This window comes from Sceloporus occidentalis, unplaced genomic scaffold (assembly GCF_023333645.1).
Source record: "Sceloporus occidentalis isolate IW3139 unplaced genomic scaffold, rSceOcc1.0.p SCAF_8, whole genome shotgun sequence".
Classification (NCBI taxonomy): Eukaryota; Metazoa; Chordata; class Lepidosauria; order Squamata; family Phrynosomatidae; genus Sceloporus; species Sceloporus occidentalis.
This window is the reverse complement of record NW_028316988.1, coordinates 6,899,727-6,914,166: the sequence shown is the minus strand read 5'-3', so window position 1 is coordinate 6,914,166 and position 14,440 is coordinate 6,899,727. Positions and strand designations below refer to the sequence as shown.

The window sequence follows — 14,440 nt, the reverse complement described above, 5'->3', positions numbered from 1 at the left end:
CCGCCCTCCTTTCCTTCTTCCTTCCTTCCCCTTCTCCCTCTCTCTCTCCCTCCTTCCTTCTTTCTTTCCTCACTCTCTTCCTACCTCCTTCCCTTCCCTTCTTTTCTCTCTCTTTTCCTCCCCCTTCCTCCCTCCCTCCCTCCCTCCCTTCCCTTCTTTCTCTTTTTCTCCCTCCCTCCCTCCCTCCCTTTCTTCCTTCCTTCCTCCCTCCTTCCCTTCTTTCTTTCTTTTTCTCCCTCCCTCCCTTCTTTTCTCCCTCTCTTTCTCCCCTCCTCCCTCCCTCCCTTCCCTTCTTCCTTGCTTACTTTCCAGATTTGGGAAGGAAACCTAAGACTTGCTCTCAAGGGATCCCAAAGGACCAAATAAGGGGATCAAGTCCTTTCCATCTCAGCTGGATCCAGAGGAAGAGATGCTCAGGAGGGAAGAGGAACTGAGGATGGATAACCCTTTGCAAAGAAAGTTTCCACTTGGAACCGACTCTGGACCCTTTAGGTGCAGCTACACCAAAAGCTGCCGCATTTAAGATGCTTTGGACTTCAGCTCCCAGAATTCCTGACTGATTGGGGCTTCTGGGACTGAAGTCCAAAACTCCTAGAAGAGCCAAGTTTGGGGAGTCACTGGTCAGGATTTGCCAGCCTGCAGATAGCCCTCTCTACTATCTGAACCAAGACCAGAAGCAGAAAAGGCAGGCCTAGGACTAACCTCCTCCATTTCTTTCTCCTGTTTGCCTGATGAAGAAGAAGCCGGTGTGACTTTGAAAGCTTGCAACATGTCATTGTGCATTTTGTTGTCCCCATAAAAGTATCCATGCTTGGATGTCATTGATCTTGTTGTTCATGTTGCAGCTGCGTGCCTTCAAGTCATTTTTGACTCCTGGCGACCCTAAGGTGAAGCTATCCTGGAGTTTTCTTGGCACATTTCTTCAGAGGGGGTTTGCCGTTGCCATCCTCTGAGGCTGAGAGAATGTGACTTGCCCAAGGCCACCGAGTGAGTTTTGTGACCGAACCCTGGTCTCCAGAGTCATAGTCCAACACTCAAACGCCACACTGGTTCACACTGTAGACATGATGCAGTTCGACCCGCTTTTATGACTCCTTCATCCTTCATGCTCCTGGGATTTGTCATGTGGCGAGGCACCAGCACTTTGGCTTCTTCTTGTTGTTGTTCTTCTTGTTCTTAACAGTCCTGGAGTCAGCCAGCCTAGGAAAGTTCATGCTGCCATCTTCTTTCTTTCAGTTAGTCTCAAAGGTGCTACAAGATCTCTCTACTATACCTTCTACACAAAGCCTGAAGGAAGTTTTATGCACAGGAAGTTTTAAAGAATGTGCATGGAACGTTTGTGCGCACTGAGCCATCAGAAAGCAAAGGTGCTTCTGTCTCAGCCACCTGTTTAAATAGTTTTTCTTTTTGGGGAATGAATATCTTGGATTTTGGAAGGGGTTTTGTTCCCTACTTTTAAAATCCTGTTTCTGCATGGGATTCGTCTAGTGCAGTGGTGGAGAACCTATGGCACGGGTGCCAGCTCTCTGTGGGCATGTGCACCGTCACTCCAGCACAGAGTTTGCCAGAGTTAGTACCTAGAAAGCCAAAGTAATGCAGCACTTTGTAATAAATAAGTGGGGTTTGGGTTGCAGTTTGGGCACCTAGTCTCTAAAAGGTCTGCCATCACTGGTCTAGTGGGATAAGGCTCCTTACTCCTGAACTAACCTCTTACTCTTTACTCCTTACTCTTACTCCTATCTCCAGCCTTGAGGAAAAGCCCTGGTTGCTTTGCAAGGCTGGTGTGTGTAAGACACTTACACACACACACCAGCCTTGCAAACAGGACTGGAGAGCAGGAGTAAGAAGTAAAGGCGTAAGAGGTTTTTACAGGAGTAGGCATAACATTAAGAAGAAATATCTTACTCTGGAGTAACCCCAAAATCGCCACTACTCCCCATCCCTGCCACCAGCACATACACACACACCTCCTCCCCGACATGCACACTGCTGCTGCCACCCTTTGCACACAGAACACAAACACACAAAACCATTCAATCCTGTGCAACTCTTCTTCCCCAAGCGGGCGCCAACGCAGAAAGATGGGCCCAAGTTTACTTTTCAGCTCTTACAGATTGAAAGGTTAGAAGGGTAGGGAAAAAACACAGCAAAGTGGATGAAAGAACGGCAAAGACACAAGTTGCTATGAACATGAAAATTCTTTGTTATACAATTCAGTAATAGAGATGAAATAGTACAATAACATAAGGCTAGCGATGATACAGAAAGCAATACAGTCATCCCTCCGAATTTGCGGTGGGGGGGGTGTCTGTTCCGGGTACTCTGGTGAATTTGAAATTTCACAGATATTCAAGTCCTCTCCTGCATCCACACACACATGGACTTTTCCCTCCCCTCCCTCCTTGCTTTCTTCTTTTACACACACCCTGTGTAGTTTGGGGCTAGCAGGGGGCTTTTCCTCAGTCCGGGGGCACTGAACCAGGGTACAGGGGCTGCCAGGGCTTGTCACCCTCTCCCTGCCGCCATGGCGCTCTCCCTTCCTGCCGGGCGCACGTCCCACCCCCCTGCGCCGCAGCCAATGGCTGCCCACTCGCTTCCCTTCTCTCCCTGGGCAAAGTTGGCGGGGGGTGCAAATGAAAGAGGCAAGGAAGGAGGATAAGGAGGGGATGGAAAGGGATGGGATGGAGCTGGCAAACTCACGAGTACCAAAGCCCTGAATCCGGAGGGATGACTGTAGTACAATTAAAAAAATGCAATAATGATAATTAAAAAAAACACAAGAGTAAAATTGTCTCCAGGTTCTTTCAGGTCTTGCCACCTTTCAGTCCTGTGAGGGGACTATGCACTGGAAAAAGGACAGCTTCTGGAGGAAAAGGTGGTCCCAAGGGGCTTTTAAAAGCTGCAGGGATGTCCCAAATTCAGTCCCAGCAGCTCCTGGAGGGGAAGATGGTTCCAGAGGTCTTTCAAAGGCTGCTGGTGTGCCCCAAATTCAGTCCCAGCAGCTCCTGGAGGGGAAGATGGTTCCAGAGGTCTTTCAAAGGCTGCTGGTGTGCCCCAAATTCAGTCCCAGCAGCTCCTGGAGGGGAAGATAGTTCCAGAGGTCTTTCAAAGGCTGCTGGTGTGCCCCAAATTCAGTCCCAGCAGCTCCTGGAGGGGAAGATGGTTCCAGAGGTCTTTCAAAGGCTGCTGGTGCGCCTCAAACGTTGTCTCAGCAGTTCCTTGAAAAAGGACACAGAAAGCAGTTTTTTTTGTTTGGGTTTATTTTGTTTTGTTTTGTTGTTTAGCTTGGCCACCTTCCCTTTTGAGATCCACTGCTTGAGACCTCAACTCTCTCTCTGGAGACAGCTGGAGGCCAGAAAAGGTCTCCAACTGATCGTTTTATAACTCACCTCCTGGAAGGTAGATTCATTCAGCGTTGTGACAACGGAGGACACCATGCTCCACCTCTCTTCCAGGACATCTAGGATCTTGGCAATTTCTCTGCAGAGAAGAGAGAGAGAGATTTGTTACCTCTGCACCTTCTTCTTCGGTGACAGAAAAGCTGGCAGGGTCTTCCCCAGGCCCACCCTTGAAACACATCTCACTTTAAACTCATCTGCATCTTCACAGGCCTCAGGATTTGCTCCACGATGAAACCTCCCAAGATAGTAGAGATAATCGGGATCCACTCATCGAGCCTCTCTGGATCTGGAATTAAAGCTGTGATGTTCTCGATGACGCGGAGTGCCTTCTCCTGAGGATAGAAAGACATTCTGGCTTCAGTAATAAGAGGACACCTCTTGCGGAGGATCAGCACAGACCTTGTGATGGTGTGATCTCCTTACCTGGGCCTTGATCTGCCTCTCATCTGGTGAAGGTGGCTGGGCAATCTGCAGCATCACCAGGCGGAGCACTTCGTCCAGGTGGCAGTTCTCGCTTGTGAGGACGCCGGCCATCAAGTCATCACAGATTCTGACAAGAGAAAGGGAAGAAGAGAGAAATTACCTCCTTACTGACTTCCAGCCTCAGAGAGAGAAAGCTCAGGGCCCCAGGGGTGTTGGTTGAGGAGGAGAAGGAGAAGAAGCAATCCACCTACCCTTCTGATGACTCCAGTACATGTTGGACGAAGATGGCCATGTCCCCCTCTGCAACCTTTTGCGCGATCTGCGAGGCCTTTTCTCGAGTGGAACGGCTGAACAGCTCACAAAGGCCATGGAGGCAGACTTCTGCCTGTCACGGAAAAAAAAGAGAGATGGGGGAAGTTAGCTAAGTGGCATTTGCTCTAACAAATGCCACTTTTTATATTGTGATGTTTTACTTGTATTTTATCGTTTTTTGTCTTGTAAGCCGCCTTGATCATGCAATTGGAAAGGCGGGATATAAATAAAAATTATTATTATTATTATTATTATTAACAAGCCTTGGAAAGGGTTGAGCAAATTTAGTTGCTCAATTGTGCATTGGCAGGTCGGCTGACTTAGGACCCCTTTATTATTATTATGGGAGAGGCTGCTTTCCTGGCCTCTCCCATAATAGTTCCAACAACAGACTATGACAGTGATGGCGAACGTATGGCACGCGTGCCAGAGGTGGCACTCAGAGCCCACTCTGTGGGCACACATGCTGTCGCCCTAGCACAGAGTTTGCCAAAGTTTCTTACTAGAAAGCCAGAGGGACGTGGCACTTTGCAATAAATAAGTGGGGTCCGAGTTGCAGTCTGGCACTAGGTCTGTAAAAGGTTCTCCATCACTGGACTATGATGTGAGCTGAAAAAGCCCAGCGTTCACTAGTCCAGCCTCCCTGGTTGCCCTGGGATGAATTTTCCACCCAAAAGGTCTATGGAAGAGGTGACCCTAAGTGTCCTGGGAAGGACGATGCCTTCTTGGTGGAGATAGGCAAGCTAGTGGGGTTTGGTCCTTATCAGGGGAACTCTATGCCTTACCTCTTGTGCTGCAAAATGGGAGCACTCATGGGGCATCTGGGCAGATTCCTGGGAGCTGTGGAGAGAAAAACAAGGAGGTGAGATTTCAAGTGGCAGCCATCGGATTTTTATTAATATTATTTATAACCTAATGAAAGGGAAGGGCATGAGAGAGCTGTGAGCTGGTAGGGATGCTTTCCCTATGCTCAGAGGCAAAGCAAAACAACTATTCTCCCTTGCCCAACAAACCCTTGAGTCTGGAAAGAACGCTACCTTTGGGAGCCATCAGACCGTCCCTGCTCCTGCTGCCTGTCTCGCAAATATTGGAGCAGATCCTTCAAATCCACAGAATCCTATGAAGGGAAATGTATTTATTTACGGTATTAATACCCCACCTTTCAGCCCTAAAGGCTCTCAGAGTGGCTTACCATCACTGTTTTTAATGAGACGGTTCCCTGCTCTCAGGCTTACAATCTACAAAGTCCCGAGATAAAAGGAGAAGGGAATGGCGGTGGGGAAGAAGGGGATCAGGTCCAGCGGTTCTTCCCTCCCTCTGAGGCCTGGACCAAGGCAGATGGACCGGAGGGAGGCTTGGCTTCTTAATCTTAGAATGGATACCCCTAACCACTGAAGGACGCGTGTCTTTACTTACCGGCTCAGTGATGCAGCGCTGCTCCTCACTGCTCTCAGAGGAAGCCAGCTCTTCCGTGCTTTGGCCAGACTCTGAGTAGCTAAAATGGGGACAAGAAAAGACCATGAGACATCAGATCATCCCTCCTGTCTAAGAATGCTCTAGAAAGCCCACTGGCCAACCACTGGACATCTTTATACATGCGGGCAAAATCCTATCTATCTGAGGAGGGAGAGAGGGAGCATTAAAAACACTGAAATGCTGGACCATGCCAACAGCTTTCAGGTCAGAATGCACCGAGATTTATAGTCTCTAATGAAAGGGAAGGGCAGGAGAGAGCTGTGAGTTGGTAGGGATGTTTTATCTATGCTCAGAGGGGCAACAAAACAAGGATTCTTCCCTTGCCCAACAAACCCTTGCATCTGGAAAGAACGCTACCTTTGGGAGCCATGAGAACTTCCCTGCTGCTGCTCCCTGTCTTGGATATATTGGTGGACATCCTCCCAATCCACAGGATCCTATAAAAGGAAATTTATTTATTTATTTATTTATTTACGGTATTAATACCCCACCTTTCAACCTAGATGGTTCCCTGCCCTCAGGCTTACAATCTAAAAAGACACGAGGCAAAAGGAGAAGGGAATGGCAGTGGGGAAGAAGGGGATCAGGTCCAGCAGTTATTCTGTCCCACTGAGGCCTGGACCAAGGCAGATGGACTGGAGGGATGCTTGGCTTCTTAATCCTAGCATGAATTTGGATACGAATAACCACTGAAGGATGCCAGTAAGTAAAGGGTTAGGGTTACTTACTGGCACAGTGATGCACTGCTCCTCTTCAGAGCGATCAAGTGTAGCCAGCTCATCCCAGCTGTCATCATACTCTGAAGATCTAAAATCGGGGTCAGGAAAAGACCATGAAACATCAGACCATCCCTCCTGTCTACAAATGCTCTAGAAAGCCCACTAGGCAACCACCGGACATCTTTATGCATGCGGGCAAAATCCTATCTATCCGAGGAGAGAGAGAGGGCGCATTAAAAACACTGAAATGCTGAACCATGCCAACAACGTTCAGGTCAGAATGCACAGAGAAGCTGCCGAAATCCACAAACACCTGGACAACTTCAAAAGGAACCAAGAAACCTGTGAACAAAGTATGGGTACCAGTCCTGAAAAGCAGCAAAGTCAGGACTCAAATGCAAATAAGAAACCACCCAGGGTCAGGGGGCTTCCCAGCAAACAATGATACTAATAGGGTGACTAAAATGTGAAGGGTCTGGAAACCATGCCCTATGAGGAACGACTTAGGGAGCTGGAGATGTTTAGCCTGGAGAAGAGAAGGTTAAGAGGTGATATGAGAGCCCTGTTTAAATATTTGAAGCGATGTCACATTGAGGAGGTAGCAAGCTTGTTTGCTGCTGCTCCAGAGACTAGGACATGGAGCAAAGGTTGCAAGCTATAGGAAATGAGATTCCAGTTCAACATTAGGAGGAACTTCCTGACAGTAAGGAGTGTTCAACAGTGGAACAAACTCCCTTGGAGTGTAATGCAGACGCCTTCCTTGGAGGTCTTTAAACAGAGGCTGGATGGCCATCTGTCAGAGATGCTTTGAATGTGATTTCCTGCATGGCAGAATGGAGTTGGACTGAATGGCCATTGTGGTCTCTTCCAACTCTAGGATTCCATGATTGTAATAAATAGACACTAATCCTCTTTCTATATCCTCCCACCCTGAGGCCTTGCCATCAACAACAGAACAACACACAGATTAACATGGAAATCACTCCTCCCTACCCAGGGTCACACAGTATATATGTACACCCCACTCTCTTCCATGCCAGCATTCCCTGAAGATGCCAGCCACAGATGCAGGCGAAACGTCAAGAATAAACTCTCCTAGAACAGTGATGGTGAACCTTTTACAGACCTAGTGCCCAGACTGCAACCCTGACCCCATTTATTTATTGCAAAGTGCCACGTCCCTCTGGCTTTCTAGTAAGAAACTCTGGCACACTCTGTGTTACGGCGACAGGATGTGTGCCCACAGAGAGGGCCCTGAGTGCTACCTCTGGCATGCATGACATAGGTTCGTCACCACTGCCCTAGAACATGGCCGCAGAGCCCGAAGAATCCACAAAAAACTATGGATGCTGGCCATGAAAGCCTTTGATGTCACATTTCCCTTAACAGTTTGGTGGAGAATTTGGAGTGCAGCCCTCGCGATCTGGGCAACCCAAAGTGTGCACTTGGATGTTCCAATCCCGGATGTAGAGGATAAACAGATCTGAATTGTATAGATGCAAAGGAACAAATCTGTGGGTGTATGAGTCTGTATGCATGAGTTTTGTGTGCTTGGCCACAGGGGCTTTGGTTCTACAGTGGGTTGGCTGAACCCCTTCTCATCTCTTTGCTGGCTCCTAGGTAGCAAAAATAAAATGCATAGATATAGGATGGGGGACACCCAGCTTAAGGAAACTATGTGTGAAAGGTATCTAGGAGTCCTTGTAGACTACAAGTTGAACGTGGGTCAACAGTGTGATGTGGCAGCTAAAAAGGCCAATGTGATTTTAGGCTGCATCAATCGAAGTATAGTGTTTAAATCAAGGGAAGTAATAGTGCCACTCTATTCTGTTTTGGTCAGGCCTCACATGGAAACCTGTGTCCACTTCTGGGCACCACAATTCAAAAAGGATGTGGAGAAACTGGAACCATGTGTCCAAAGGAGGGTGACAAAAATGGTGAAAAGTCTGGAAACCATGCCTTACGAGGAAAGACTTAGGGAGCTGGGGATGTTTAGCTAGGAGAAGAGAAGGTTAAGGGGTGACATGACAGCCCTGTTTAAATATTTGAAGGGATGTCATATTGAGGAGGGAGCAAGCTTGTTTTCTGTTGCTCCAGAGAACAAGACCCGGAACAAGCTATAGGAGAAGAGATTCCACCTAAACATTAGGAGGAAGTTCCTGATAGTGAGAGCTGTTTGACCATGGAACACACTCCCTCAGAGATTTTGGTGGAGGCTCCTTCTTTGGAGGTCTTTGAACAGAGGCTCTTTAAAGGTATGCTTTGATTGAGAGTTCCTGCATGGCAGAATGGGGTTGGACTGGCTGGCCCTTGGGGTCTCTTCCAACTCTAGGATTCTATGATTCTATAATAAAGCTCTTACTAGGACTTCCCTTGATCTAGAGACTATGCTTCTATTGATGCAGCCTAAAATTGCATTGGACCTTTTAGCTGCCGCATGGCACTATTGACTCATCTTCACCTTGTGATCTACTTGGATTCCTAGATCCCTTCCACTTGTATTCTCATTCAGCGTCAGATGGAGTTAGACTAGGAACAGAGGTTGCTTTTCCAGTGCAAGAACTTTGTTTGGTTTTACTAACTTGATGAGAAGTTTCACAATTCAGGATCCAATCCTCCATAATATCATTTAATTGCTTTATTGAAAAATCTGTAGATGGTTTGAGTGCTTCAGGCTTATCCTCATCATGAAGATCATCCAATGCAGCACCACACTCCTTTCCTTCACTGGAAAAACATGTTTGGGGGGCTACAGTCAAAATCCTAAGGGCTACAAGTCCAACTAATGTCTCAATGATAGCTTTAAAGTCCAGAAACTGCCTTTTGCAATGCATCCATTCTATTCTGCTGTTTGCTCCGCACCAAAAGGAACCCATTAAAAGCAGGTTCTTTTTGGTACACGGGGCAGACGCCATGAGTGCACCATTGGCGCATTGTTGCACATCAATGACTCAAGCGTGGTGCTACGACGTGCGGACACTGCGCCATGCTTGCGCCACCATGGTGGCCTCCATGTGGACGGGGCTGAGCCATGATGGTGCCGCCGACATGCGCTAGGGCTGGGGAGCGTGCGGATAGTCCACACTCCCGAGCCCTAATTTTGGCCCCAGGCCGCCGCAAACCGGCAGTCTGTACTGGCTATACTCTACCCTTTGATACTATGCTTTTAAGAGTGTATTATTTGTGTGTGTGAGTGTGCTTGGGTGTATATATACTCAACTTAATTTCTAAAATGCACCTTAACATTAAAAAACATTTAAGATACTATAGTATTTTGTGGGTTTTGGGGGCTCTGTGGCCATGTTCTAGAAGAGTTTCTCCCTGACGTTTCTCCAGCATCCGTGGCTGGCATCTTCAAGCCTTTCTCCGAAGATGCCAGATGCCACAGATGCTGGCGAAACGTCAGGGAGAAATTCTTCTAGAACATGGCCACAGAGCCCCCAAAACCCACAAAATACTATGGATGCCGGCCACGAAAGCCTTCGACTTCGCATTTAAGATACTATTAAAATATTAAATCACAACTGGAATGAAGGAAGGAAGGAAAATGGGGACTTACCTTTCAGCAGACCTCAGATCATAACTCCCTCTCTTGGGAACGAAATGGCTGCAGACCTTGCGGCCCTTCTTCCCTAACCACTGCAAAGGAAAGAGATCAATGAGACCCAAAAGACAACTTGGGATTTCGAGGAGCTAGCAGTCTCTCTAAACAGCTCCACCATAAAAGCCCCCTTTCTTATCTTTTTGTTGCAATGCATCCCATTTTGTTGCTGCAATAAACAAAGGATTTTACCCTTATTCTTCCCGGTGAAAACCCACAACTATGGCCTTGTCTCTAGGTCTGACTTGACCTCGTTCACATTTTTAACGCTCCCTCTTCGGCTCTTTGGAATTGATTCCATTTGCTAAAGAAAGCTGGGGGGTTAAAATAGCAGCCTGCACTGTTCATAGTGTTTGGATTGTCAAGTCAAAGGCTTCCATAGCTTTTTGTAAGGCTGGCATCTTCGGAGAATGCTGGCATAGAAGAGAGTTGGGTATATATACTGTTGGTTGCTCTATGTTAATCTATGCATTGTTCTGTTGCTGAATGGCAAGGTCTACAGGGTTTCTATCAACATTCAGCAACACAACAATAGACAGGTTAACATGTAAACGCTTTCTCCCAAGCAACAGTATGTGTGTGTGTGTGTGTGTGTGTGTGTGTACACACACACACACACACACACACACATATATATATATACCCCACTCTCTTCCATGCCGGCATTCTCTGAAGATGCCAGCCACAGATGCTGGCGAAACATCAGGAACAAACTCTTCTAGAACATGGCCATATAGCCTGAAAAACCCACAAAAATCTATTTGTGGTTTGTTTTTGTGAATACTTGTAACTCATATTTAGATGCCTCTGCTGCACATTTTATTAGTCTGTGACTATAATAAAGAATATCACTCACTCTGAAAAACTTCCCAGCCCTGAGCATGGTTTCCCTGAAGAGCCAAGGCAAGGATGATGCCCAGTCGCTTGAGAAGTGAAGCAGGGAGCACTATGCGCAAACCTCCAAAAGTGAGGCAGGGAGCAAGTGTGACCAAGTGAGGAAGAGACTGATTGTGATCAAACCTCAGATGGTCAGTTTGGGTCACAACCATCTAGTCTCCAAGGCCCAAAGAGACAGGCCAAAATAAAGCTGCTTCGGGTCACTTTGGAGGTATGCTGTTTAAATGCTGCATGCGTCCTAAGAGGCCAGAAGCTGCACCAAAGCCATGGTCCAGTCCTAAGGACTAGGTGCACCCAATGAGCAAAATATAGGTGCATCCAATCAGCAAAATGAGAGTGATGGATATAACCAAACCAATAGGATCACGTCCCCATAATGGTCCCCATTTTGTAATCCATGCAGCACTGATACCACAAAGGCAGGATGATGAGCTTATTCAGATTGTAGGGACTGCAGGAAGAATGATATTCTCACTCATCCATTCCAACTCCTCCTGACTATCAATCCTCCACTGTAGGTCCATATAATCAATTTGGGACAGGAACTGAATCCTCTTGACAAAGAATAGAGCAGGATTGCTATTATAACCCCAAGAATGTCACGGGGAACCAAATTAAGAGGAGTAGCTAATGCCCCAGAGGACAGGATCAAAATTCAAAATGACCTGAATAGACTAGAAAGCTGGGCCAAAGCTAACAAAATGAAATTCAACACGGAGAAGTGTAAGGTACTGCACTTAGGGCAGAAAATGAAATGCATAGATATAGGGTCATGGGGGACACCTGGCTTAAGGAGACTATATGTGAAAGGGATCTGGGAGTCCAAGTGGAGCACATGTTGAACATGAGTCAACAGTGTGATGCGGCAGCTAACAAGGCCAATGTGATTCTAGGCTGCATCAACAGAAGTATAGTGTCTAGATCAAGGGAAGTAATAGTGCCACTCTATTCTGCTTTGGTTTGGCCCCACCTGGAATATTGTGTCCAGTTCTGGGCACCACAATTCAAAAAGGACGTTGGCAAGAGGATAAATGCAATGCATATAGCTGTAATCCCTTTCAAACTTTAATAATAATAATAATAATAATAATAATTTATTTCTACTCCGCTAATCCAGGAGGATCAAGACGCCTTACAACAATGATAAAACACAACACTTCAAAAACACAAGTTAAAACCCATTATCTCTCCCTCCAACCTACAACTTAAAATTATCACATGACAATAACTTTTGTGGGTTTTTCGGGCTCTGTGGCCATGTTCGCTGGCTGGCATCTTCAAAGAAGATCCCAGAGAAGATGCCAACCCTAGATGCTGGCGAAACGTCAGGAATAAACTCTTCTAGAACATGGCCACAGAGCCCAAAAAACCCACAAAAATCTATGGACGGCCATGAAAGCCTTCGACTTCACAATAATAAACTAACATCCAGTCATTAAAACAATCAGTGAATGACAGAGAGATGGGTACCTTAAGAAGATGGAAATCCTAGACCAGTGATGGCGAACCTATGGCACGTGTGCCAAAGGTGGCACTCAGAGCCCTCTCTGTGGGCACATGTGCCATCACCCCAGCACAGAGTTTGCCAGAGTTTGTTACTAGAAAGCCAGAGGGACATGGCACTTTGCAGTAAATAAGTGGGTTTTGGGTTGCAGTTTGGGCACTCGGCCTCTAAAAGGTTCACCATCACTGTCCTAGACTATTCTATATGGGGCCCATATCAATGGGTGACCAAGTGTCTTATCTAGGCAAGGCCTGTCGGAAGAGATCCGTCTTGACAGCTTTCTAAATGAAGAATCCTAAAGCGTTACATGCTATTCTATACAGCTCTGCTGTTGTGATCAATGAGAGGCTCAGTCTGTGCTATGAACATGGATTTAAGCGGACTTCACTTATGGCCTCATTCCCACTACCTTTTAAACTGGATCGGGATTCGGTTTCAACCCTGGTTCCCACTTAATCCGAAAGTTCCAAAAGGGGAGCCATGCTCTAGACCCATTTAACCCGCGTCTTTCTGACGCTGGCTTCTTTTGCCGCTTCATTTCAACCAAACTGAATCTGCGCAAGTGGGAACCAGCACCGAATCAAATTCAATTTCACAATTCGATTTTTAAAGAATCACTTCAGTGCAAATGGGAACCAGATGCGGATCGGAATCAGTTTAATATGACATGCAGTAAAAGAGAAATGGATACCCTGTGCAGGAACCGGTTCTATTTAAACCCATTCATTTCCCAATGCGAACCACAAGTGGGTTTTCTGCTTCAGGAACCGGTTTAAATACAACCGATTCATTTGTGAATGGGAACCACAAGTGGGTTATTTTGATCCAATTCCATGCCGGAAAAAGCGATTGGGGCAAATAATAATAATAATAATAATAATAATAATAATAATAATAATAATAATAATATATTTATAGGCCGCCTCTCCCCGAAGGATCGAGGCGGGCAACAATCATAAAATATCACAATAACATGGATTAAACATAAATCTCTAACCCCCAATGAAAAGCTACATAACATCATAAAATACAATCAAATTGCTAAAATCAGTCTAAAATTAACCCTAATTAAAATGAGCCATTGTGGGACGAATAAAGCGACCAGTTTTGGGACAATGGGAGACAATGGGAACCACGATCCGACGTCGAACCGATCCATCGATTCGGATCGGAAAGCATTTTTTCTCTAAGTGGGAACGAGGCCTTTGATATTCAGGACAGATGCTATACGATGTTATATGACTATATTGAAACCTGGCTATTACTAATAGGTAAAGTTTGCTTTGCTATGTTGTAAAAACATATTCAGAAGGGACTCCCAAATATAATGTCAGCTCCTTCATCCCATCTCCTTCTTTGGTGACCTTTTCCACAAACTAAAATGCAACAAGAGCAGAATATTCTTGGGGCCATCCAATCATACGGCTGTTTTCACTGGTGCTTTACATAGCGCCCAAAAAGGGCGCTCCGCCGGCGCCCGTGTTTGCTGTGCCAGGGAACCGCAGCAGACAAACCACGCGATTCCCTGGCGCAGCAAAAAGAAGCCGCAAAAAGCGTGTCCTTTTGTGGCATGGTTATGATGCCCCAAGGCGCACTTGCAGCATCATAACCGCATCGTGCCGTGCGGACACTAAGCATCCACGACATCAAAACGGCGGCGCCCATGTAAAATGGGTGCCGCCATTTTGTACGTACTAGGTACGTACTAGGGTTAGGGCGTCCGGAAAGGATGCCCTTTCCTAACCCTAGTACAGTGATGGCGAACCTATGGCATGCGTGCCAGAGATGGCACTTGGAGCCCTCTCTGTGGGCACATGTGCCATTGCCCCAGCACAGAGTTTGTTACTAGAAGCTCAAAAGGACATGGCACTTTGCAATAAATAAGTGGGTTTTGGGTTGCACTTTGGGCACTCGGGCCCTAAAAGGTTCACCATCACTGCCCTAGTACGTACCTAGTACGTACTATTGGCGCATCTGTAACGCGCCAATGTTACGGTGAGAAGACCTTGTCCGGAACTGGAGGACCTTGTCCACTGCATATGCTTTTGTCCATTATGTAGTGAACCTAGAGATCGATTTGTGACACCTCTAATTTAAACTAGCCCTT

At 46.6% G+C, this 14,440-nt stretch overlaps 1 protein-coding gene across 5 annotated transcripts in view; it reads right to left on the bottom strand.

Moving 5' to 3' along the window:
* Positions 1-2,190: 2,190 nt before the first annotated feature.
* LOC149307744 (transcription factor HES-5-like) overlaps positions 2,191-14,440 on the bottom strand; it is a 46,539-nt gene continuing 34,289 nt past the window's right edge. For all 5 annotated transcript variants that reach the window (XM_089534381.1, XM_089534382.1, XM_089534378.1 and 2 more), the window contains 11 exons: positions 9,891-9,970; positions 6,341-6,419; positions 5,970-6,049; positions 5,553-5,631; positions 5,174-5,253; positions 4,922-4,976; positions 4,076-4,209; positions 3,825-3,951; positions 3,585-3,733; positions 3,390-3,480; positions 2,191-3,218 (listed from right to left, as the gene is read on the bottom strand). In XM_089534381.1, the coding sequence (XP_089390507.1) occupies positions 3,177-3,218; positions 3,390-3,480; positions 3,585-3,733; positions 3,825-3,951; positions 4,076-4,209; positions 4,922-4,976; positions 5,174-5,253; positions 5,553-5,631; positions 5,970-6,049; positions 6,341-6,419; positions 9,891-9,970 (996 nt within the window). In that variant the 3' untranslated portion in view covers positions 2,191-3,176. The remainder of the gene's footprint in view (positions 3,219-3,389; positions 3,481-3,584; positions 3,734-3,824; positions 3,952-4,075; positions 4,210-4,921; positions 4,977-5,173; positions 5,254-5,552; positions 5,632-5,969; positions 6,050-6,340; positions 6,420-9,890; positions 9,971-14,440) is intronic.